This window comes from Squalius cephalus, assembly GCF_949319135.1.
Source record: "Squalius cephalus genome assembly, chromosome: 3".
Taxonomy (NCBI): domain Eukaryota; kingdom Metazoa; phylum Chordata; class Actinopteri; order Cypriniformes; family Leuciscidae; genus Squalius; species Squalius cephalus.
In genome coordinates this window covers 20,627,251-20,653,109 of record NC_137124.1, presented here as the reverse complement: position 1 = coordinate 20,653,109, position 25,859 = coordinate 20,627,251, and the positions used below count along the sequence as shown (strand labels likewise).

Here is a 25,859-nt window from a genome sequence, read left to right as displayed (position 1 = left end):
TGTTGTCAGAAACGGTTCAAAAAGGCACATGCTGACCCATTGCTGATAACATGACTACTCAAATACCATGTACATCATTCAGAAAAGAGGGATGTCCAGTGATAATTTAACTTACTACATGGTAATTTGTACTTTTGCCAGTTTAACATTCTCCTGACTATAAGTAACATTGCAAGGACATGTCAACTTTTTGTACTGTTACCCGGCCTATAATAGTCTACTAATAGGCCTATCTAACAAGAGTTAGTTGACACTATCTATCTATCTATCTATCTATCTATCTATCTATCTATCTATCTATCTATCTATCTATCTATCTATCTATCTATCTATCCTCCAACAAACTTTCAGATGTGATCATATTGCTCACTGACATATTGTTGTTTCATAGAATGGTTGGCTGATGAACATGCTCTGATTAGCAGAAACAGAGGGCATATGTATGCATACATTCAGTGGACTCAGTGAGCTGATGGTGATGGTCAGATAGTGATAATGATTAAATCAGGTCAGATACAGTTGTTTATTTCATCTCTTCCTACTACTATTTAACTTTACTATAGCAGCATGTGGTTTATCCACCGATCTTCTGCTTATACTGGATATGCTGAGTTGAATTAATGTTTCTCTAAGCAAATTAATTCACAAATGTAACATTTGTGCATATTTGCAAAGGCCATTATCATTCTCTTAGAAGGTAAATTAGTTTAGATGTGTCTATCTTAGGGAAGGACTAAACAGACTGTGATGCAGTACTGTAGAATACAGACACATTGTATCTATAATGGTTGCATAGTCTAAATCCTCATTCACAGGAAAACAGACATGAGTTATGTATAACAGTATGTTTATTTTATGTCAGGTCTACATTACCAGAATGACAGTACATGTCTTTAACATTTTCAATGTGGTAGTTATTCTCCAAATTTTTCATTTATGAGAGAGTAAAAAGTAAAAAAATAATAATCTGAAACTGAAATTGAAATAACACAATAAAAGACAAAAAAATATAATATGATGTCTTTGAATTGTACAAACAACTGCTATTAATTCAAGTGCCAAGAAATAAATTACTAAGTTAATTTTTAAAAAAGAGAAAAAACATATTAAACATATTTTTCCCCATAAACAATAGCTACAAAATACTTACTAAAGCTTCAACTGATGCATTCAAAATATCACATTAAGCTTTGTTATGCCTGAAATGTGAACATGTCTGAATGTGGTATTATACACAATACTGCTCCTTTCTTCTAAAAATTATTTTCTTCTACATTTAACACACTGTAGCATAAATACACATTTATTTCTTCTTAAGCTTATATTTAATAGTTCATCGCTTGTTTTTTTTAGCATGCATTGCAACATTTATCCTGTTTCTCATGCATGTTACCTTATCAGCAGTTATGCATGCAGTTAGTTCATATGATTCGTCCGGACTTTTCAACTTTGAGTAAACAGAGTGGACAGTAAAGTACCCTCTTCCTTCATTTTAGTGAGAGAAAAACATGTATCTGCTGTTATAGGGTTGTCAGATCTCTGTGAAAGTTAAGAAGAAGACAAATAGTTGTAGGATTGGACAAAGGAATGAAGGACATTATGGATACAACAATCCTTGAGTAGTTCAACTCTCTCGCTGAGTCTGTACAAGCTGCTGAGAAACCAGTTGGAAATCATGATTATCTCTAAATGCAATGCACCTGCAATCTTTTACTGGCAGTGGTGTGACACTTGATGGTGAAGAAACTGCGGATGCTTTCCACAAAATACCTGATTGTTTCTATTTGCTCCATGTTGATGGTGCTCTTTGAACATTCTCTATAGTTCTACTTCTGTGAAAAACATGAAAATAACTAGAATTATGCATAATTAACACTTGCTGTCTTTCATAGCTGCTTGGTTTAATGAGTGTACTTTGGCAAAAGACTCAGAAAAGAGATCTCGAGGAAAAGACAGAGAAGAAAAGAGAGTTTCTTGCTTGATGTCTATGGTGAAGGAAAAGATACCATACTTTCCCTCTCTGTTCAGTTGACGGTGTTTAATTCATATTTGTCTTTGACGCTGTTGTCATCTTCAAGATTCTTCTCAGGTTCAGGATGGTGCAGCTCAATCATTAGGAAGTAGATCCCTGCCCCAAGCACACCTCCCACCATGGGCCCGGCCACTGGAACCCACCACCAGCCATTTCCAGCTCTGAACACACACATGGTTTGATATTTTGCATTTAATGCAATAACATTCAGACAAAAATTATTTAAGTAACCAAATATTGCACAAATTGTCCAAATACTTTCTGCGGCCACTGTATATAAATTAAATGCAAATTTAAATAGGTGTCATTTTGCATATTGGTGATTCATATCTTCTAATGTTTAAAATATTAATGGGATAAAACATTATTTGGGACGTATGCATTTCTTTGAATTCCATTCCATTTGAATTCTACATCAGTTGTAAATTACAATTGTAATTAAGGTTAAAGTAGACTTGATTAGGAATGTGCCAGTACATTACTGGTGTATCTGAAGTGTTGTTCTGTGGTCAGACTGAAGGATGATGTCAACACTGTTTTGGTGTCTAGTCTTGCTGCGCAGACACTAATGCATTCATAGTAATCTGTGCTTAGTGTGTCACTCCAGTGCTCCCTGTCTGCAGCACTCTTTCCCTCCCTCAATCCCTTGATCCTTTTATAGGCTACTAAGAAAACAAATGCTCTGTGTCCTTCAACCTGCTCTACAAACAAGTTGGCGAAGGTAACTGTAAACAAATGCATAGCCACTGCATAAAGACACTTTGCTGAACTGAATTTATGCAACGCTCATGTACAATATAGTGTTTAAAAATGTACACACCAGAGCCATTTGCACTCAGGTTACCCATAATCTGTCTTTTAGTAGGAAGACAAATTAAGCAGACAGATCAAGCACTTCCTCACGTAGTCAACTGATATGTGATTAGCTCTCCGTGGACGTCACCCTGTGTTTGTAGTTGTAAAGGGCTGAATAAGAAAATATACAGAAATATTTTGACCAATCAGACTAATCAGTACATTTCAAGAGATTTGCATGAATGAGTTAAGGGCTATAGTGTTTTGGAGACTTTTCACTTCTGAAATTTGTGATTGTAAACACAGCAGTTTTCTGTTTCATTTGTTAGATAATTATTTTATATTATATATTATATATATATTCAATCCTGTGCATAAAATCAGACTCTTTTTGCTGTTGAAGAGCAGCAACAGAAACTCTCTCTCTCTGTGACAATGACCTACATAACTATGAAAGACGATAATGTTTTTTTCCCTTTAATAGGAAAAGTTAGAGGAATAAAATACGTCCTGTCTTTGGTTGTGCCACTCTGAATATTTATGCAAGGAGACTGCCTCGCGTACATTTTTAAAATTGCTTCAATATGCAGGAGATACACAAGTGCATTAAAAAATTCATTTGCTCTGTCAGAAGAATGGTGATAGGCCTTTGCACTTAAAGTCTATTTGGAGTTTCTAAAGATGCCTTGGTGGGAGGTGTGCCTCTGTTTCTCACATGCTGAATCTTGTGTCACAAGGTAACACTTCTAGGTGTATTGTGTTTTAGTACACACCCATATACAAATTTCCCTATTATATGTATTATTAATAATACATATAAGGGCAGAAGTGGAAAATCCAACCAAACAATAACAAAAAGAGTATGTTGATGCAGCAAAGGTTTTCTGTACCCGAACACTTCTAAGCCCCATCCTGCTACAGCAGTGAAAAGCCGGGGTCCCAAGTCTCTGGCAGGGTTGATCGGATAGCCGCAGTTCAGCGACATGGACACTCCGATAGCCAGGATGCTCAGACCAATAACCAGAGGCTCCATCCCTTTAGGTGCCCCAATATTCTTCTTATCTACTATGGCTAAAATACAGAGGACCAGGGCAGCTGTGCCAATCACCTGTGTAAACAGAGACTAATGATCAGCAAAACATTCTTGCCTGTTTTATCTCAAAGGAAAAAATAAAAAAAAGTAATTGTGAGATACATTTAAAAATAGGACATAAGTTCACATTGTGAGTTATAAAGTTTAAAGTATATTTCATTTAGGGTTTTTTTTAAATTAGTTTTTTGGTAAAAAGTTCTCCACCAGTTATTTCTATGCTTATGATTTATATTTACTGTTCTTTCCTTTTAAAGGGATTGTGCGGTCGTAAAATCAACCTAGGGTCCAGAATGCTACCGCCAACCCGGACGTCGAGGTCACTTCCGTTATTTGGGAAAAGCCCGTAAAAGTCCTGGCAGAAAGCGATGCATAAGGATGTAGTGTAACGACTAATTATTATTTTATTATTTAACTTAGTGTTAACTAATAATTGTTGCAAACTGGTACTATCAACAAAATATTAGTGCATTCCTGGAACTGGGCGTCTACATCCTTATGCATCGCTTTCTGACAGGACTTTTACGTGCTTTTCCCAAATCACGGAAGTGACCTCGACGTCCGGGTTAGTGGTAGCATGAGCCATCAGGCAAGTGTCATTTAAATAAACTCCTGATGTACTTACAAACTTTCCAATGCCTCGTTTTATGAGTACAGAACCTATTTGTACTACTGCAGTTTGGTACCATTCTGGGCATTATTAGTGGGGTAATTTACGAGATACATCCTTGGATCCGTTAGCGCCTGCACTTAGCCATTCGGCTGATATCTCTAAATAAGCTCTAACTTTAATAATGTTCGACCAAGGGAAAAAAGGCTTTCTTGGGGGGTGTTTGGCTTGAGGTCATGGTTTAAAGGACCCTATGTTGATTTTATTACGAACCATCCCTTTAACTCAAATAATTGAAACCACAAGCTTTAACACCATTTGACTGTATAATAACCAGTGAGATCATTTGATATTTTGAATAATGAATTTACTGTGTTACACTCACCTGATCAACAAATCCATTTAACAATGAGAGATCTTCACGTGGATATGAAGCAAAGATACCTGCTGTGGCATTTTGACCAGTAACACACAGCTGTCCGTCAGAGAAATTGGCAAAGGCACCTATGGACGAGAATTTTTAAAGGTATTTTAAGCTGAAAAATGCAAATGAATTGCTGCAAAGGATAGATTTCAACATCTAACAGCTTTTCAACTATAATATTTTAGAAATGAATTAATAGGATGTAATTTGACGATGTAATTCAGAGTAAGTGTAGCCTACTCTCAAATGTTAAATCTTATGTCTAATGTCTAAATCTATCAAAGGTCAAAACAAGCCAGACCATTTAGTTTGAGTTGTGTGTGTCTAATATATGGATGTATGTAAGTATACTTTAGCAGACTGCCATAGAAGAGGAGTCAATGACAGAAGCAATAACAAGTGCACTGAAAACTTACCATAGTACAGACCATACACAGCACAAGACCCAGCAAAGGCACCAAGAAATTGAGCTGCCACATAGACAGGAAATTTCTTTATTGGGAGTTTCCCCACGACAACCATACCCAGAGAAACAGCTGGGTTCACATGTCCACCTGCAATAAGATGCAATAATTGAGAGACTGCAAACCTTTGATGACAGCAAATTATTGGTTTTAGTGGTCCATTATTTTATGGTAATTTTGTATTGATTGAGGTTTGTATAAAAGCAAGCTGAGTTTTTTTGTGGTAAAGATTATTGCCTAATACAATCAAAGGGATACACTGCGTCATTCATTTCAAACTCACAGTTATTTGATTTCTCTCACTGCTAGGTATATGCTCTCACTTTACCGCCTCTTAATCCAGAGAGTTCCTCATAAACACTGTCTACGAAAACTAGTCGAGGAAGTCAATGGGAATTGGGTCTGACATAATCTGGCTGAGTGTTCTGACATCACAGCAGGGCTTAGGAGTACCTCTGCTTTGACATAAGAGCGCTCAGGCCTGTAGAACTGTCTGTGACCCCACCGTACACACCTCTTCAGCTCTCATGCCAGCAAAACAGAATGGAAAACACTGGCCTTTCCTGACCCACGTAAGCTTGAACTGATTTCCCAATTGATTGGTAGCTGATTTAATGTAAAAACGCAGCGAATCAGGACCTTGTCTGGTTTGTTCACTTTTCTTAATTTCAGTTTTGTCCCATTACATTCATTAAGCAGGAATCCAATATTGCTGTTTGGGTCTTTTGAATCTAAAAAGCAACATTACATATTACACAGTAAAACGTAAATCATTTTTGTTAAAAAACAGAATTATACTTTTTTCATTCATAAGAACTATTACATTACAGAAATATATTTCCATTATGTACGTCACGTAGAGTGAGTTAAAGGCTTAATAATGATGGGCCAGTGCCTACACCTGACTTCACCCTGGGACATATGCTCCAGAAAAGCTCATTAGTTCAATACTGTAGTCATCATCACAGCGTGTAAGATTATCACATTCACAGTCATGTGGGCTGCTGGGCAAACCAACTTATTCATGCACAAATGCACACTTTAAACTGCAGAACTCGGGCTATATTTAAAATTGCATGCAGATTTATATATTGCTCACTGTACACACAGTGAGAAGCGAGATCAGCTGGCAGCATATGATGAGGAACAGATCTGAAGCTCATGACTTGTCACCCCTGATAATTCAGTTGCAAGCATCACCAAAATAACACATGCACAATTCTAGAAGCCACAACTGACGGATAAACCACAGGGTCTTATGCCCCTCAACATATCTCCTGTGCACAACCCGACCTGCAACACAACCCTTTCCTCAAGGCAACATCATTATCCTTTTAATTATTATTGTTGTTGTTAATAATAATAATAATAATAATAATAATTACAAATTACTACTACTACTACTACTACTACTACTACTACTAATAATAGCATTTTTTCTTTGTAGCTTTCCTTGATGGCGTCTTCTATGTGTAATTGCAATAAAAACAATATTTATTAATATGTATTAAAAATGCTAACATGAATTAAAGGACAATTTATTATTATTGTTATATTTATTATCCAATTCTATTATTTTATGCAATAATTGTTTTTTTAAGATGACCACGCACTTCAACTGTTCACAGTGCTGGTGTGTTTACCGTACAGCGACGTAACTCACTGCTTAAATACCATAGTACGATGAAGAATTCAACTAGCTAGACTGTTTCCCAACACTGTATTGTTGAAATTTGTCGTTCAATCAAGTTGGCTAATGATGTCACGGAGGCTGTGGAGTAATAACTTCTTTTAACTAATTCTTTTGAGTTCAATTAATGCTGTTCAATTAAAGGTAGGGTAGGTAGGATTTTTGTAAAAAACTTTTTTTCAAATTTGTTTAAACTGTCTTTATATACCAATACATAATTAAAATGTAAGTGCTCTGAAAAAGAGAGTATAAAAATCGAGTGACTGTAGACCGTTTAATCTGCAATAAACACAGCTCATTATTTCCATCCGGGACGAAACAATTGATTGGTTTGGGCGACTGTCACTCACTCTCGCAACCATGGCTACCACCCCTGTTGCTAGATCTGCCCATATGCGCGCGCACCCGTTTGATTTGAGAGGCGCGGAACCTACGAAGAGTAAAATTATGGCAGAGAAAGAGCATTCAAAATTCAAAGCACCTGCATATGCAGTCAGCGAAGGCAAACAAGGCAAAAACTACTTCCTCGGACCCTGGTTGCCCGCACTCTTGAACGACCTCCTCTGCTTCGCCCTCGACCCCGGACCTGTCCTCGAACCGACGAAGCGGTACTTGTCACCGGAGTGTAACGTTAGTCCTCATCAGAGTCAACAATGTTTTCATCATGGAAACTCTTACATGCAAAACACCGTATATGTTATGAATCTTACACGAAATTCACCTTCATCACAGTGTAACTGATGGTAATGGAAAAACGTGTATCAATGCAACCTGTTTTTAGCTTTGCCTTATAAATATAGCTCGTTACCTATAGCCTAAATATAGCTCGTTACCGAATCAAACAAAATATATTGTAAACTTTACCAGTATCGATATGCTAGCTTGATAGTGAGTACTAAAAGCCATCTTATTTGTTTATATTCATAGTGATAAAGTTAGGTATTTTATTACATGTGATTCTGACATGATGTCACTGCATGCACTGCGCTCCTTGCTCTCCACTCGTCTCAGGTAATAAATGCGTCTTCCAGCTGAGCCTGAGCTTGGCGTCGCGCGTTCATGTGTTTTGGGGGCGTGGCTTTGGAAGGAGCCCAGAAGGAAGGGGGTGGAGTGAATGGAAATAATTAGCTGTGTTTACAACAGTCGTGAGAGGACTACAGACACTCGATTTTTATACTCTCTTTTTCAGAGTACTTACATTTTAATTATGTATTGGTATATAAAGACAGTTTAAACAAATTTGGAATGTTTTTTTTTTAGAAAAATCCTACCTACCCTGCCTTTAATGCTGTTATAAGGACTTGGGCCTATTTATACTTCTGCGTCGAACTCACGGCGTAGCTACGTCGTAGGCTGTGTGTAGCGCGCGTACCCTTCGGCGTACCCTGACGTGCACCTCTCCAAAAATGTAACAACGCGTCAACTCTACGCGGACGCAAGTGCTTTGATTGGTCTGCTAGGACCACTCCCTCGGGTTTCACATGCTCCCTCTGCAAGTGTAATTGCGCGTCAACGCAGACAACGACGCAGAAGTATAAATGAAAACCAATGCGTTGCCTACAGCATAGAGGCTCCGGCGTAGTTAATTCTCATTGTTCTCAGTTATTCCAAAGCACTGAAATAATCTACCTCTACATCTTAGACTGCATGGCTCCTTCTTTAGGTTATTTTAAATAAAACCTGAAATTACATTTACTTGAATTAGCATTTGGTTCAGTAGACTAATTGGCAAGAGGCTCTTAACAGATGTTGTTATTCACTGTTTGTTTGAAAGTACATTTTATTTGTGTAATTTTACTGTGTAAAGTACAGCACATTGGTCAACATTACGTTGTTTTAATTGTGCTTTATAAATAAACAAACAAACAGATAAAAATGTTGCTTTATTTCCAGAATCAATCATAGACTCCTTCTTACACACTAGAGTAGATTGCTTTTTATGTCAAATAACTCAAATCTCTTGATAAAACTAAAAGATGTAAATTACATTTGTATATATTCTAAATAAAAGATATAGATTGTATTGAATGCCAGCTTGCTTATTTTGCTCAAGATAAGGACTTCGATTTGGCTCAATTCACAAATTAGACTTTTTTTTCTAAGTTTTAGCTCTCTGAACAATTAGTTTCTTGTTCACATCAGACTTGAATTTGGAATGCAATAGGAATCACAATCTTATAAATCATCCAATCAAGTTTGGAAACTACACACACACATATATATATATATATATATATATATATATATATATATGTCAGCACAATCACCACAATTTTTGAACATGCGGGAACACCCTGAACAGCAGCAGCTACATCAGTACTGTATAAATACTTTTTTGTAGAAATGTTTTACTTGTAAACTGAACATTCTTGTCATGGAAGAGCAATAGAGAGATATATAAGAAGATATGCACTTGTATGTGTTAGAGAGAGACATAATAGAGTGTTCTAAAAATGAACAAGCAACTGAAAATTTTAAGTTTACATGTAACACATTTCTGCAAAAATAAATGTACTGTATAAATACAAATGTTCATTTTCTTTTTGTGTACTGCAGTATTGACTTTTCCCAGTCAATTATTACCTATTCTCAGAATCTGTATTTACACAGACAAAAACATTTTGCATTGCATAGAAAGCAGTTAGTGTCAATAGGAAAACAAATTAAATTTGTATAACAAATATTTCCATGGTGAAAAAAACATCACAACATTCTGACCAGTGTGCATCACACGATGACAATTTTTGTATTTTTGGTGCCATTTGGCCAATTTATTGACACAATAACTAGGTTTTGAAGTATGAATTAAATGTTTTGGCTGAGTTACTACATTTTGCAGATATGCAATAGAGTTGTGATGTTCCAGCAAACGGTTGTGACAATTGCACTTACAGTTTCACAAGTTCACACTTACAAAAAATGAGCCAGAAAGAGTACATGAAATGCGTATTTGGCGTGCTGTCCGACGAGAGGGCTCAGTATTTGGCCCAAACCCAGAGTACACCCCCTTATTCCCAGCCAAGAGTGAGGAGTCGGGGTGGTGGAGGGATGCTGAGAAACTGTTGAGGAATGTAGGTGAGTCAACTGTGTATATATACTGTAAGCAGCCAAGTCAATTACTTTAAGCAGCTGATGGCTGCTGGAAGGTGCTTGTTAATGGACGCGCTCGCTTGGGTGTTATTCACTGCAATGTCCACACCAAGTTAATATGCTTACATTGTAGATTTATTTTACCGTGACTGGTCCTCATTTCTAGTAAGCAAGAGTCCAACAAACAGTCAATAAATCCACAGTTCCAAGTCCTTCACCAATACAGATTTCCTCAGCATGGCATACAGTGTAGCATAGCTTAGCGGTCAAAAAACTGTGTGCACCTTCCCTCCAGCAACACATGTCACCTGAAGGAAGGTTCCTACCTATATGCAGCAACCAATTACCCAAAAGAGAGACCCCTACTGGACACACACTTACATAAGGTTTAAATAAAGACCAAATGGCTCTTACATACCGGCCCCTAATTGGGATGAATCAACATACCAATTCCCAACACATAACAAAGAGCCACACATAAATACAAATAGTGATACTTATAACAAAACCCCTTAGCCCATAGACTCGTGTAAAAAACAAAGCTTCGCTACAGGCCTGTCTATAACACTGGTCTTAGTTTGTAAACGGACAGAGCGAACCAACCCCTTTGAGTCAGGGAATGTTTCCAAAACTCTTCCGAGTGGCCAGGAGCCTCGAGGTGCCGTTGGATCCATAATGGTCACAATGTCTCCAGACTTGAGGCTATTCTTAGTTTTATTCCATTTCTGCCTCTCCTGCAGCAAAGGTAAGTATTCTCTCACCCATCTCTTCCAAAAGAGATCAGAAATGTATTGGACCTGTCTCCACCTTCTTTTTATGTACAAATCATGTGCATCAAACAATCCAGGAGATAATGTCGGTTTTCCTTTCAGCAACAGAATATGATTAGGGGTCAGAGCTTCAAGATCCATTGGATCATCAGACAATTTGGTGATTGGACGATCGTTTAAGATGGCCTCAACTTCACACAGGACCGTATGGAAACCATCATCATCAAGCATCTGCTGTTGGAGAACTGCAGTGAGGATTTTCCTCAACATGCGGATGACTCGCTCCCAAACCCCACCATAATGGGACCCAGCAGGAGGATTGAAACTCCACTTAATGCCCTTCTGGCATAAAACTCCTTGAATGTTAGCCTGATTCAATGATGATAGTGCCTCCCTAAGTTCTCTCTTTGCCCCTATGAAATTTGTACCATTATCTGATAGAAGATGCTCCACTTGTCCTCTTCTACTGATAAATCGGCGCAGAGCATTAATACAGGCATCTGTGTCAAGAGAAGTAGCCAATTCAAGGTGAACTGCTCTGCTGGCCAAGCAGGTGAAGATAACACCATAACGCTTCGCTGTGCCTCTTCCCTTCTTCACCACTATTGGTCCAAAATAGTCAACACCTGTGTTGGTAAATGGTGGATGGTCTGGCAGAATCCTCTCCTTGGGTAGGTCAGCCATCTTCTGCCCCATCATCCGGCCATTATATCTTTTACAGAAACAACATTCTGCTATGATCTTTCTAACAGCTGAGGTGGCACCTGTGATCCAATACCTCCTCCTTAATGTAGACAACATGTGGTTACGCCCACTATGCCCAAGCTGTTGATGTAAATCCTTCAGTATGAGGGTAGACACATGCTGATCTTTAGTGAGGAGTAGTGGATATTTTGTGTCTTCTGGCAAAGAGCCTCGTGTCAGCCGCCCTCCGACTCTCAAAAGCCCATCATCCAACCATGGGTCCAGCTTATAGATGGTACTCTTTTTGCTCACTATATCCTTTCCAGAAGACAAAGCAGCGATCTCCTCAGGGAATCTTTGCTGTTGGCAGTAGCAAATTATGGCCAGCTCAGCTTCCATACGATCTTCTGCTGACAAAGGTTGTCCTCCTGTTGCACCTTTAACTATTCGACTCTCTTGCACCAAGGCACTTTGCTTGTTGGCATCAGCAATATCTGCCTCCATCCTCTTGCGAATTCTTCTCAACAATAATATCCTCTTCAACCTAAGCAACCAGGCAACTGCTACTCGAAGTTTCCTCCAATCTGAAAAGTAAGCCATCAGCCAATCTGTACCCTTCAGTGAACCCTGAGTATTTACCACATTTACAACAGCTTCTTTCTTGACCTCGAGGTCGTCAACCCATACTGCAGTGTGTACAAGGTTTTTGGGCCACTCCTCTTCTGGTTTGTACAGAAACTTGGGACCTTCTATCCATCGGTTTTTCTTAATAAAATCTCCAGCCCTCCTTCCTCTGGATGCATCATCAGCTGGATTCTCTTTTGAGCCAACATATCGCCACTGTGATGTCTTTGTGCTTTCTCTGATAATAGAGACTCTGTTCGCAACAAAAGTATGAAAACGCTTGTCCTCATTCATGACATACTTGAGCACAGATGTGCTGTCTGTCCAAAAGACAGATTCTTGCAACTGGAGCCTCAACTCTTTCTTTAACATCAGGTCAACACGAACAGCAAGCACAGCAGCAGTTAACTCCAAACGGGGAACAGTGATGACCTTTAAAGGTGTTACTCTGGCTTTGCCCATGAGGAAGGCAACATGAATGTCACCGTTGCTATTCTGGATTCTAAGGTAAGTGACCGTGCCATACCCCTGTTCACTTGCGTCAGAAAAATTATGAAGCTGAGCATTTATGCAAGACCCACAGCTTATGGGCTTAACGCATCTCTCAACTTTGAATTCAGACAGTGCATTCAGCTCCTTCAACCACCTTGTCCAGTCACGCAAAATGTCGTAGGGCACAGTCTCATCCCATCCGAAATTCCTCCGACATAACTCCTGTAGCATGATCTTAGCAGGCAGCACAACTGGTGCCAAAAATCCAAGTGGATCATATACTGAACTGGAAACTGATAACATCCCACGTCTTGTGCAGGACTTCTCCTGGACCTCCATTTTGAACTTAAATGAGTCAGTCTCAGCACACCACAGCAATCCAAGTGCTCTCTCAACCGGCAGGCTGTCCCTGTCCAGATCCAGCTCCTTCCACTCTTTGGCTCGGTGCTCCTCGGGAATGGTTTGCAGGACAGTGCGCTTGTTGCTACTCCATTTTGTCAGAGTGAAACCTCCTCGCTGACAAAGAATGGAAAGATCATTAACTAAACAAACTGCTTCATCTTCAGAAGCCACACTCTTAAGGCAATCATCTACATAGAAGTTTTCTTTGAGAGTTTGAACAACCTCTTCTCGGAACTCAGATTGATGATCATCGGCTGTTTTTCTCAAAGCAAAGGCAGCACAACTCGGAGAAGAGACAGCCCCAAAGAGATGGACATTCATGCGAAACACTGCCACTTCTTTTGTAAAATCTCCGTTCTGCCACCACAAAAAACGGATAAAGTCCCGGTCCTCTTCTGCCACCCAAACCTGATGAAACATTGATTGTATGTCACCCATGACCGCTACAGACTCCTGCCTAAACCTCAAGAGGACTCCAATCAATGTGCTTGTGAAATTGGGACCTTGTAAAAGGACTTGATTCAAAGATGTTCCATTGAATGCAGCACCACAATCAAAAACCACCCGCAAGTTCCTCTTCTTGGGATGACGTACACCATGGTGAGGAATGTACCACACCTTTCCGCTCTCACGTTTAAGCTGATGAGTGGGCACTTGCTCTGCATATCCATTTTTGATCATTTCATTTACAAATGATACATACTCCTGATGAAACTGATCATCTCTCTGGAATCTCCTCTTCAATCCAAGTATCCGCTGTTTTGCCACAGAGAAATTGTTAGGAAGATACACATTTTCTTTTTTAAAGGGTAACTTCAAGGTATAATGGTTGTCCTGAAGTTTGGCAGAACTCTCTGCAATCTCCAAAAATCTAATATCCTCTCTTGACAATCCTTGCTCTTCTGCAGCTCTTTCATTGAAGTCATGGTTGTATTGTTTAAACAACATCTCTTCCAATCTACACACAGAAATCCTGTTAACCACTGCAGAACAGTCTTCAGCCTCAAAGCTACCTGCATGCAAAGGACCATTGATGACCCAACCTAATGCCGTTCTCATAGCATAAGGGCCATTCCCATGGCTGTTTATGACTTCCCAAGGCTCTAACATCTTAGGAGCGTTGTTTCCAATCAACAAATCAACGTTAGCCATTATGCGGGGAACTTTAACCTTTGCCAGGTAAGGCCACTTAGACAAATCTCCTTTAGACACAATGTTGTCAGAACTTACAGGCATTTGTTTCTGTGTGAGCGTTTGTGGGAGCTGATAGAAGATGTTACCATCAATACCAGACACTTCCAAACCTGAGAGTGCGTATGCTGATACAACTCTTTCCTGTCCCATAGTTTGTAACAGAAATTGAGTTCCTCTACCAGAAAGATTAAGCCGCTGCATAAGACTTTCAGTACAAAAAGTCGCAGAACTGCCAGGATCCAGGAATGCATACGTCTGGATTATCTGATCTCCTTTACTGGCCTTGACTTGAACTGGTAAGATAGAAAGCAGACAGCGATCTTTTCCGGCCCCTGTATGACCACATGTTTCGGCAGATCCTACGAACTTGCATGCATCCGCCTCCTCTGAATTGGCCGTATATCTGTCAACATGAAGCACAGTGGGATGGTGCCGACTACATATCCTACAAGTCAACCGTTTGTCACAATTACGACTCATGTGCCCAGCATTTAAGCAACCAAAACAAAGCTCTTTCTCCTTTAGAAAGTCCATCTTTTCCCTTTGCTTCTTCCTTTTGAATTGTTGACAGTACTCCAGGACATGATGCTTAGCACACCACACACATAATGGAATCACTTTAGATTTGTTTGGTGGCAATTCTGTCCTCATATTCTTAGAGGTTTCACCAGATTCCACTGGTGCAATGTTAGTGGCAAAGATGTTTCCCTTAACTCTGCCATCTGGACATAGCCTTGGTCGATTAACAGGTCTTGTGATAGTTGGCAGATCCCTAATGTCACCAAACAAAGGATCCATTAGGATGCCCACCTGTCTTTCAATAAAATTCACAAGATCTTTGAACAAAGCTCTACATTGAGTATTTTCCAGAATATTATGTGCGACAGTTCTCCACCGCTCTCTGATCTTGAAAGGCAATTTACACATAATAGCTCTCATATTGCTTGGCATATCTAACTCCTGAAGGTATTGCAATTCCTCAGTGACGTTGCAACAACCACGCAGAAAAAGGGCATACGATTGCAAAGCATTGACATTCTCGCCTTTTATTGCGGGCCAAGACAAGGCTCTTTCCAGATAAGCAGTGGCAATCTTGTACTTATTGTTGAATGGCCATTTAACTTTCTGTGCACACAACATGGGGACATAAATCCAATGCATTGGTGGTCAAAGAGTATAACTAACTTTGTGAACTAGATTCACTGTTGCTTCGATTGTGCTTTGAAAACGGTAGATTATGGAGCCTGCTGAAACTGAGCACAGGCCTATGGAAGCGCTTCAGTTGAACAATGGCGTTTTTACTGATGTTGATGTTCAAATGGACAAACAAAAACGTGTTGTGAAATTAACTCCTAAAGCATTTGTAGAAAAGGTTGAAAGGTTGCAGAGTGATAGAAAATCTGTATTAACTAAAGCTACTAATTTAAGGAAAAAGATACAAGGTCTGATGCAACAAAGAAATGTAAAAGAGGTGCAAAGTGCTTTTGTTGATCTTTTGGATTTGTGTGATGAAGTAAAAGGTATTCATGGTTCTTTGATGGGTATGTTACCTGAAAGTGAGAAGGAAAAACATGACACATGGTTTAAGGCAAAAATGATTGTAAATAATGATTTTATTTCTGAAATCAAAATGTGGGTATCATGTAATGAAAATGTTGAAATTACAACAACTGAGGTCATGAATGACAATGTTGATGGGGTCAATCCAGATGATAGTATTTCAAATGTTGGTATGTATAGGCCTCCTCTCATGCTGATATGTACATGATAATTGCTGATGACATGTTGATTGGATAGATCATCTGAACGTGCTCCTCCCAAACTTTGTTAATGAAACATAATTTAGAGAATGTTAAGACTGTTTTGAAAAATGTGCCAAAGTGTTGAGAAAAACTGTAAGTCCGCATGTCATGCAAACAAGAAACTGTGCTTCTTCTAACCACAGGTCAAGAGCTGTAGTTTCGGAAAACACTGACTCATTGAACTATCCTGATAACGACGGAACATGTGACCATAGTTGGCTAACGATGCTTTTGGGAAACGCACTCGGATTCAGGAGGTATGGGTACCAGAGAGTAAAAGAATAAATGATATATCTCCCGAAGGTTTTGGAGAGAGAGAGTGGTTTGCATCTCAAGATCTCTTGTGGGTTTCTTCCACATGCAATATATGAATGCACAACACATGAACATAGGACATGCTTTCTGGCAAGTCTAGATTTAAGCTACTACTCATTCGAAAATGAGATTATCTGGAGTCTATTCACCTGAGAGCAGTTGTGGTTAGTCTAAGTGGATCAGTGTAGTCAATTATTGCCAATGATGTTTTTCCACTTTGTCTTATTGTGTAAATGTGCTCTTATTTATGTTTTTTTTTTTTTTTTTTTTTTTGCTTCTCATTTAAAGGAAATGATAAAAGAAATTCCAGGAATCCACAGCATTATTGTAACAGATTATAATAAAAGCTTCACCTCACCATAATCCTTGAGGAATTCACTTAATGAAGGCCAGGCATACGTTTCCAATCTGGTATATCAAACCGGACACACGCCTCTGCTTGACACTAAGCCTTATGCAAGTTTTAAGAACATGTAATTGAGCCATCATCTCCTCCTCCCCCCTGTCCATCACTACAGTATATTTTTGAGGACACCCCCCCCCCCCCCCCCCAATGACAGAGAAACCGAGCGTCTCAAATACAAAAAGCACAAGGTTTTCCTCCTCTATTATGTCGTTCATTAATCCTAAAATTTGTATGGAAGCACAAGTCTGTTATGCACTGAAGCAAATCCACCCTTCACTCTCTTTCTCTTTGGGGTCAAAGGTCAAGATGGAATAGTCAGCATGGGGCATATTTGATCCAGCTGTCTAAGACTTATTACTGCATGAAATTATTTTTCTGCCTCACGAGCCATTTTACTCCTTTGACCAGGTTTACAGTAGGTTTAATAGAATAAACACACATAAACTGCAAACGGAGGAATAAATTGAGCCGTATATGTGGTATCGGTTATAGTATGTATATATTACATTTTTACATATATATTGTAGTGTTGCATATGGCGAATAGGTGAGGACATCGCATGTTTGTTGAGCATGGCCAAAGATCACAAACAACTGTGAAAAACAGCCCTTGATGGATAGCTAAATATGACCTTTGAAATGAAAAGATGCTTTGAACTCGGTGCCTTTTCTCAATCAACTGAACATGTATATTGGAATAATTGCAACAATTTAATTGCAAAGTTCCATTCAATTTGTGTATTATTTTTGATAGCAGACTATTTAGGTAACTGACTGTAAGGTGAATTGAAGTTTACGCAGTATTTACGTTATCTTCTATACTTCTCCATTCGCCAGTGTGACGAGTTACCTGAAACGCCTCCTGCCATGTACACAGCCAGCATCACCCCTAGAGTAAAGCCAAAGTGGATGGTGAGATCTTCTCCGAGCGCGCCTCTGCTCAGGACTTTTTGGGCCACTGAACCGCAACCGAACAGCTGTAAACAGGAAATGGGCAGAGAGAAAACAATTTAGGAAGACAATTAGTGGAAAAAGCTACCGCCATGCAGATAGGAAAAGCACTCTCTTGTTGTGGAGCACTTATTCAAAACTAATTAGTATAGCAGCATGTTCGAAAGCTCAGTCCATTATGGTCAGGGCGGCACCCCAAAGCAACTAAATCTGTCATGATTAATCAAAATCTTTTCACTTAATTAACACCAGTAGAACACACTGTAGAAATAGTCTGTGTATTTCATGTTTTAATATCTAAATTTAAAAATATATATTTATTATAAGTAAAAGAAGATTTATGATATTACTCATCAAAGCATCAGGTAGTCATTTTTGTAGTAAAATGTAAAGTAATACTGCATGGGGCATGTTGTTAGTCTATGGGATAAGTTGTCAAACCTGACATGACAAAATTCCAACAGTTTTGTTACAATTATGAAACACAAACACCAGTTCACAAAAATTTGTTGCCACAAATTGTCAACTTTTAAAGAGTTTTGAATGAGGTGCTTAAAAACGAACACACAAAACCACTGCCAGAGAAAATTTGTGTTTTTACACAAATCCTTTTACAGTAGTTACTGAGATCAAGTCCTTGACAACTTAAACCATAGCCGTATCCTATTAAATAGCCATTAGAATTGATCAATAAGAAACATCAAATAAGAAGACACTAAATGCTAGTTTACATCACTCAAGGGTTTTGCATTTAGTGCAATGCATTTAGTCTAAAATGTTATGTTTACACATATAGCTGCTATTACCATACTAATAATGGGGTTTATAATATGTTAAGAGCTTCTTTAAATTGAAAGAATATCAACCTCAACACCCCCTATAGACAAGAATGAAATAAGTTGACAGACTGATTTATTATTAAACAAAACAGAGAGCACTTGAAATATTAATCATAATTCTGATGCATTTACTGTAATCAAACTGTTTTTTTAATCTCAGTTTACAAGTTCTGAAGTTCTGACAGACAAAAGACTTACTATTAATACGAATGTCCCCAGTAATTCTGCCAGAAACTCTCTTATGATGTCCCGCCTCAACATGCATTTGCCCCTCAATTTTCTCATGTTTTCGAGCTCCATAGTTTCCCCGCCAGTGAGATGTGATGACCGGACAGACAGTTGAAGAGCTGAGCCCGCTGGAGTTTGAGTGTCTTAGGCTTTAACCATTTCCCCGCCCCTCCTGCTGCTACTTAGATGTCATTAAACACACTGACATGACAGGTTGGTGGTTCCTCTTTGCTCTCACTCTATCCATCCTCTTCGTGCTGAGACAAATACGAGTTCGATCAACTAGAAAATATCATTACAGGCTATAGCTTATTTGTTCAACTATCGTTTGCGAACTCAACGCTAAGAGACGAGTTCTCAGGGAAATCAGTAGACTAACGTACAATTAATTTTTGTTTACGAGGTGTAAAAAAAAGAAAGAAGAAGAATAGCTTTTTTAATTAGAAAAATTTACAGAAGTTGGAGTTAACCGAGTAATCTAATACACTACATTTCAGTTCAATAAAGTTACGCTGATTTTTTTTTCTGTCTGAGAAAAATATCCCAGTAATTTATATATTCACATACATATAAATGCAAATCATTAAAAAAATTAAAATACATTAACTGTTTTTGTTGAGCTTTAACAAAAAAGGGTAAAAAGGACCGAGAGAAAAAAAGATGCAATATTTTATTACTTTCTTTTGATGTTGACGCAATATGTAGGCTAAACGTATAATTTTTATCATCATTATCATCATCATCATCATCATCATCATCATCATCATCATCATTTATTTGTCAATGACCTACAGCACATATGCCTATGTGAACTGAAAAACAGATGCACAAAAAACAACAACAACTAGGTATTTGTTTAATTTAGTCTCTAAATATAACATATCAGTGTTTTGCATAGCCTACTTGTTATTCATTGGGATTTCTTATTCTTTGTAAGTTCTTCTCATTCATCAGAGAAGCATTACAGCGCAGCTTCAACTTGTAATGCGTATATTTGTCCACCGGGTGGAGCTGTTTGACAAAGTAAAAACAAAGAGGGCCAGAGTTCGGCGATGGCTGTGGTGGCTGTGCAGAAGAAACGATAGGATGGTAGCGGTATGTTTTGTTTGCATTAATCACTGTCACTTGTTCTGGGGTGTCGTCTTTGATGTGAGGCAGATACTGTCAGTGCTGCGAAATGAGGGGGATGTGCTGATGGAGAAAAAGCACCCCAGTGGGTTCTAACAAATTATAACACCCCGTCCTCTTCATCATCTTAACAGCCCTCAGTCCCTTAGCATGTCACACATGATAACTATCACGCAGGCTGGCCATTAAAACATTAAAATTAAAAATTAAGTTAGCCTAGGCTGTATAGGCAATAGTAGGCTTAGGCTATGTAAGTGTAGATGACATAACACTTTAACCTATTGGGTTTTTGGATTGCAAGTCTTGCCTTTGCAGGCCTTCACACAGAGAGCACCTACATGTTTTTAAGTCCAACGGAATTCACTAAAGGCAGTTCTATATTTTCTTAATATTCTTAATTCCTTAGTTAATAGTTAGTTAATAGCATGACACAGTGAGAGCAACAACATTTTTATAACAGGACTGGTTAAAATGATTAGGCCTATAAGGTTTTATAAACAATTAGGCTGTTATGTAAGATTTTACTTGAATTTGTGATTGTATCAACTGAAGATAGAGTTACATAAACGCTCCACAACATCCAATATTTCTTCGACTAGAAACCATGTAGGCTAAGTGTGAAGGCGATTATTTGTTTTATTTATCTGCAACATAATCGTAGATGTTTTTGTCGCGATCCGGTGTTTTCAAGAGCTTCCTTATCCAGGAGTTACATAGTGTAAGTGTGAATGTCTGTGTTGGCTAATCCTTTAAACCGCAAACTCTTCGAGAGTGTTAATGGCCTTTTTAGATACTCTTTAATGTTTATTGGATAGTCTGAGGGAAATGCTATCAGAGTCCTGGCGCTGCAGGAGGGACGACGAGGAAATAACCTGTGATCGCTTGATGTAGATAGTTGAATAACATTCTGACGGGATAGATATGTTATAGGAGAATCTGTGAGAATCAAAGGGGCAAACGGAACCTTGCCAAAGAAAACTTTAACGTTCACGTGACAGTTTGAGAACCCTAATGGAGAGAAACATTGGCTAGCCTTTATTTAATTTATTGTTCATTTCAACAAGCAGTCAGGGAAGTCTGCGAAATACATTGATAGCCTACCCTAAATGAAAAAGAAGAATCGATTTAGTGGTCTAGTGTAATTTCAGTCCAGAAGACTGAGTTTCATAACGTTTACGCAGCGCATGGCAAATATATTATTTTTAACCTTAAGAAAACTTGGTTATGATTTGTCAATAAAAAATGTTTTATTGAAAAACTTCTTAAAATAGCCTATGTTAAGCTTTAATACGGTCATATTAGCCTAAATAAATGTGTTATTAAATAGACTATAATTTATTTTCCCCAATATTCCCCTTGAAAACGAGTCTTTGTTAACATTTAGGCTAGTTGTGTTGTTCTGTTAGCTAAATAATAAAACAATAGACTATTTTGACAAATCATTTAGATTTTTACCACACTAAACATTTTTACAGTGCAGTTTACTACTGCCTGTCAGCTGAATTTCTTCTTGATAACACTCCTCCATAGCGTTGTCTTGAGAGTGGGTGGTATCTTTCACTCCGTATGGTCAGAGAGGGAGAGAGAGTAGCCTAGTTTATGTAAATGCTCCATTTTAATTATATTAGGAGGACGGCCCTATTCTCTGCCCAATAAAAATGGACCAGGGCTGACACCTGGTTATAAACACAGGAAGGATTCCAAAGTAGTAATCTCAAATCGGCAGGAAAAAAACCCCAACCGGCATCTTCAAGAGACGCAATGACCTCCAGTAAAGTTGAACTGCCAGGAGAGGTGAAGAACGACCCGGCTGCGCTCATGGCATCTCTTCATCTGGTGCCCTCACCGATACCCAATCCTGAGATCAAGTACACCAAGGTCTGTGAGACTTTTTATAACTACTTTGAGAAAGCTCAAATTGCCTAAACGGTAAATGCAAACTTCGATTAGATCAGGCACGTTGAATTTGTTGTGCATGCGCGCAAACAAATCACTGGTCAAGAAACGCAACTTGTTGCAAACATTGATATCAGACTCATATTCATTTTCAGATAGGCTAATCGATTCATAAGTAGTAGCCTACGGTCCATGATGATAATTAGGAGGCTTATAGCCTACACATGCTTTTGGTAACAAGTAGAAAGTTTTGGCTATGGTAGGCTATATGGACTCTTTAAGAACGCAGTCTAATTATGTGTTATTTGTAATTAATAGCCTATAACGATTACCCGTTTTATTCTAATCTAATAAACGGTTGTTTTTTTGTGTGTGCCCGTAATCGGATTGCTGTGTGAAAGTCCAGATATGTTATTATCCTAGAGGTGCATCGATCAATAAAGTTTTCTCGATCTTGATAGCTTATAGTGACAGTTGGCTGTCCATTGAGATTTAATAATCCAGTTAAGAAGTTTTGCCTCGAACAGGTTGTCATTATGACTTTAGTTTCATTACGGTGCGCGGTAGAGATCCGCCTCTCTCAAACTCATTCTGGGGAGAGCGGGGCACAGCGAAACGCTTTTTGACTACCTCAGTTTGTGTAAATCTACGTAGGGTTCAGAGTATTTTCCCCACATTAATTTCACACATGTCTAGTACAATTATGTGGTTTTGCTTTATTAATACATTGTATATACCAAGAAATAATGGAAGTGAAATGTGACAGCATGCCCCATAGGTGGGGTACATTGTAACATGTGAGGGGCACATTGTAACATGACCATATGACAGATTCAAATGCTATCTGATCTAATCAAACAAATATACAAGACAAACTCAAATATTTTCTCAATAAAATACAATTATTAACTTTTTCATATAACATAATGGCATTTTTTAATCATTAAAAATAAACACATTTTTGAGTTTGACAACGAACACACCTGAAAACACAGCTATGCAGCATAGTTCAAAACATACAAATAATTCATCATTTCTGAACATTGACTCTCAGTCTTTATTCACCTTTTTCTCATGTTTTCTCAATAGAATTCATAAAAGAATAGAATAGAATAGAATAGAATAGAACACAGTGTTACAACGTTCCCCATCTGTGCAAAATGGAATTTAAACCCGACTAGTGTCTTCTGCTAGTTAGCGAAGCATTAAATACATATATCAACTGTTAAATAACATATTGGAGATTAAAACAATATCAGGTTTGTCTAATTTTAAATAAACACAAAAATAGAGATGAAAAATTAACATAAGAAATGTACTTTTACTATGGTTAAATAAATGTTCAGTGATATCTTCCAAAGATTTCTGAATTTTGCCGCAATTTTTTTTTCCGTATAATGTTGATATGGCAACTAAATACAGTAAGTTTCGTCATGCTAGCATTTGTGGAAGTATATAAAAGAAGTGTGTTACAACTAGCCCTGCGTTATGTTGTGCTCCACTCTCCCCCATAGATCAGCCTACTGTGCCTACATCTAAATTATTCATAATTCCATTATGTTCTGGACAACAACAAAAAAATAGTTCATTACTGTGATCGCAATTACGTTTACCTAACCCCATTGACAATATTTGCAACTGTATAATTTCTAAGAAGTTTAAGGACCCTCATATCAAATGCATGTGCTCAGGAATACAACCCAGAAGACTTAAAACACAAACACTGGACAGCACAATTTTGGACTTTTTCCAGATGTAATAAAATTTCAGTAGCCTACTATATGTTATTTTGATGTAGTCATTCCATATTATCCTCTCTGAAAATGACAAAGTGCTGAATCATCCCATAAAATGGTGATAAAATGTAATCTCTCTTCTTTTGTTTGGTTAGGTCATCTTAAATTATGTCGGCTTTGAGTGTAATAATTTTATTACTGTGAGGTGAGAGGATCAAGTCAAAGTGCAGTGCAGGCAAATTATCACTGTGGTAATAAGAGTAAAGTTCAGCCAGAGCATGAGCTGAAGACACCTGTGACACACACACACACACACACACACACACACACACACACACACACACACACACACACACACACACACACACACACACACACACACACACACACCCTGCAGCCTCCTGCTCCTGCTCAGATGGGAGTGTGAGAAGGATTCATCCTTAAGAATTTGAATTATCTGGTGTGTGCTGTTTATATGGGTGTGTGGGGTTTCAGTTTGGACATTGGTGATGTGAACTCCCTTCACACCCTTCTACATCTCTCTCTCTCTCTCTCTCTCTCTCTCTCTCTCTCTCTCTCTCTCTCTCTCTCTCTCTCTCTCTCTCTCTCTCTCTCTCTCTCTCTTCCCACCCCCTCTCAATTTGGATTTTGTTGTGCCTGGTGCAGCACAGCACAGGCTCTGATGTAACAGAACAAATATGCCCTATCAATACTATTCAATGTAGTCTGTGCAGAGCCATGTTTTTTATTATTTGTAAGTCTAAGGTTAAACCGTTTTTGCGAAACTCCTCGGAGACTTATTAAGTTGTGTTTTCTGCACTGTTAATGAGCAGTGCTTTATGCCAGACGCGCTGAGTTATGGAAATATCATTAATGGTCATACTTAACATCTCATTCTTCTCTCACTGTCAACCACTTATGTAAATTCCAATTATGTAAATATGCGATTCAGTACACTTGTGTACTGAATTACATCCAGTTCTGGCATTTAAAATAAAATAATTAATATCAAGCAGTGAGAGGTACTGGCAAATATTTCAGTCAAGCAATGAATTACAAAACATATTTTATAGCAATTACTGGTTTGTTTGCGAGCATGTGGATAGACAGAATGGCAGTAATATTTTTATTATAATATTGAATATATTGTGCATAATTATTTAGAATTATTTATTTGGTCCCAATTTATATAAATGAATCATTTGATAAAGTGCACTTATACACGCTCTTATATTAAAAGAATACCTGCATGTAATTACAGCTATAATTAATTTACGTAATTACATTTATAATTACACTATTTTCCATTCTCTTACACCCTTTAAACCTAACCATACCTCCAAACCTGTCCTAAACCTTACCTATATCCCACCTCAATATAATTTTGCAATACAGAGTACATTGTACCTAACAGTACTTTTTTTTTTTAGTATTTAAAGACACCTAATATTTAATCTGACCATTTATTTTAATTATTTTATTTATTGGAAGTCTTATTCATAAGATTAACACTTAATACAACGAGTGCTGCAGTTTTTAGTTTCTCATGGTAAATACAAAAACCTGAATAGTTAAGATTGTTTCTTATATTGTAAAATTGCTACAACCTGGACTTTGAGCTCCCCAGTAAACTTTTCACCCCACCAATTACATTTGTGCTCATTATGTGACAGTCACTACACCTGCACCAGTGTGTATTTGTTACAGACTTGAGATTAATCCCACCGATAGGGAACTTATCTTTCCTGTGCATTGCCATTGAACATTTACAGATATTTCTCAAAGTCTTGTTGTTTGGAGTAGACACCCGAGCTCGATACATTTTACAGTCTTACAGAATCTCTTCCTCACTCCACACAGCGTATGTTTGACTGGTCACGGGAGAGCTGGTCTCTCTCTCTCTCTCTCTCTCTCTCTCTCTCTCTCTCTCTCTCTCTCTCTCTCTCTCTCTCTCTCTCTCTCTCTGCTGGCCTACTGGGCTGATAATGGCACTAAGGAAGCCATAAATTTGTCTCTGGTGATGGCTGGTTATTGATGTTTTCTCTTCTTTTTTTCTCTTTGGTTGGAAGAGCGAAAAGGAAAGGAAAGGTTATGTTGATAGGTGTGTGTATCAGTGTAATTGATTGGGACCCAAGAGCCTTTTTGAAAGAGAGGTGTTGGATTCCAGCAGGCAAAGTGATGATGTGCTCACACCATTC

The 25,859-nt window shown here is 38.2% G+C and overlaps 2 protein-coding genes across 3 annotated transcripts in view; one reads left to right on the top strand and one right to left on the bottom strand.

The window, feature by feature from the left end:
* Window positions 1–832: 832 nt before the first annotated feature.
* On the bottom strand, window positions 833–19,137 carry aqp9b (aquaporin 9b). 2 transcript variants are annotated; one of them, XM_079866754.1, is made up of 7 exons: window positions 18,872–19,043; window positions 17,734–17,860; window positions 5,368–5,505; window positions 4,913–5,031; window positions 3,718–3,935; window positions 2,012–2,193; window positions 833–1,832 (listed from the first exon to the last, which is right to left on the bottom strand). In XM_079866754.1, the coding sequence occupies exons 1-6, from the start codon at window positions 18,971–18,973 to the stop codon at window positions 2,025–2,027; spliced, it is 873 nt and encodes a 290-aa protein (XP_079722880.1). In that variant the 5' UTR covers window positions 18,974–19,043; the 3' UTR covers window positions 833–1,832; window positions 2,012–2,024. The 2 variants fall into 2 exon arrangements, with proteins under 2 accessions (XP_079722880.1, XP_079722879.1); XM_079866753.1 differs by having other exon boundaries at window positions 833–2,193; window positions 18,872–19,137.
* Window positions 19,138–21,568: 2,431 nt separating this feature from the next.
* Window positions 21,569–25,859, top strand: part of aldh1a2 (aldehyde dehydrogenase 1 family, member A2) — a 21,075-nt gene continuing 16,784 nt past the window's right edge. The window contains exon 1 of the mRNA XM_079866750.1: window positions 21,569–22,000. The gene's annotated coding sequence lies outside the window, so the exon portion shown is untranslated. The remainder of the gene's footprint in view (window positions 22,001–25,859) is intronic.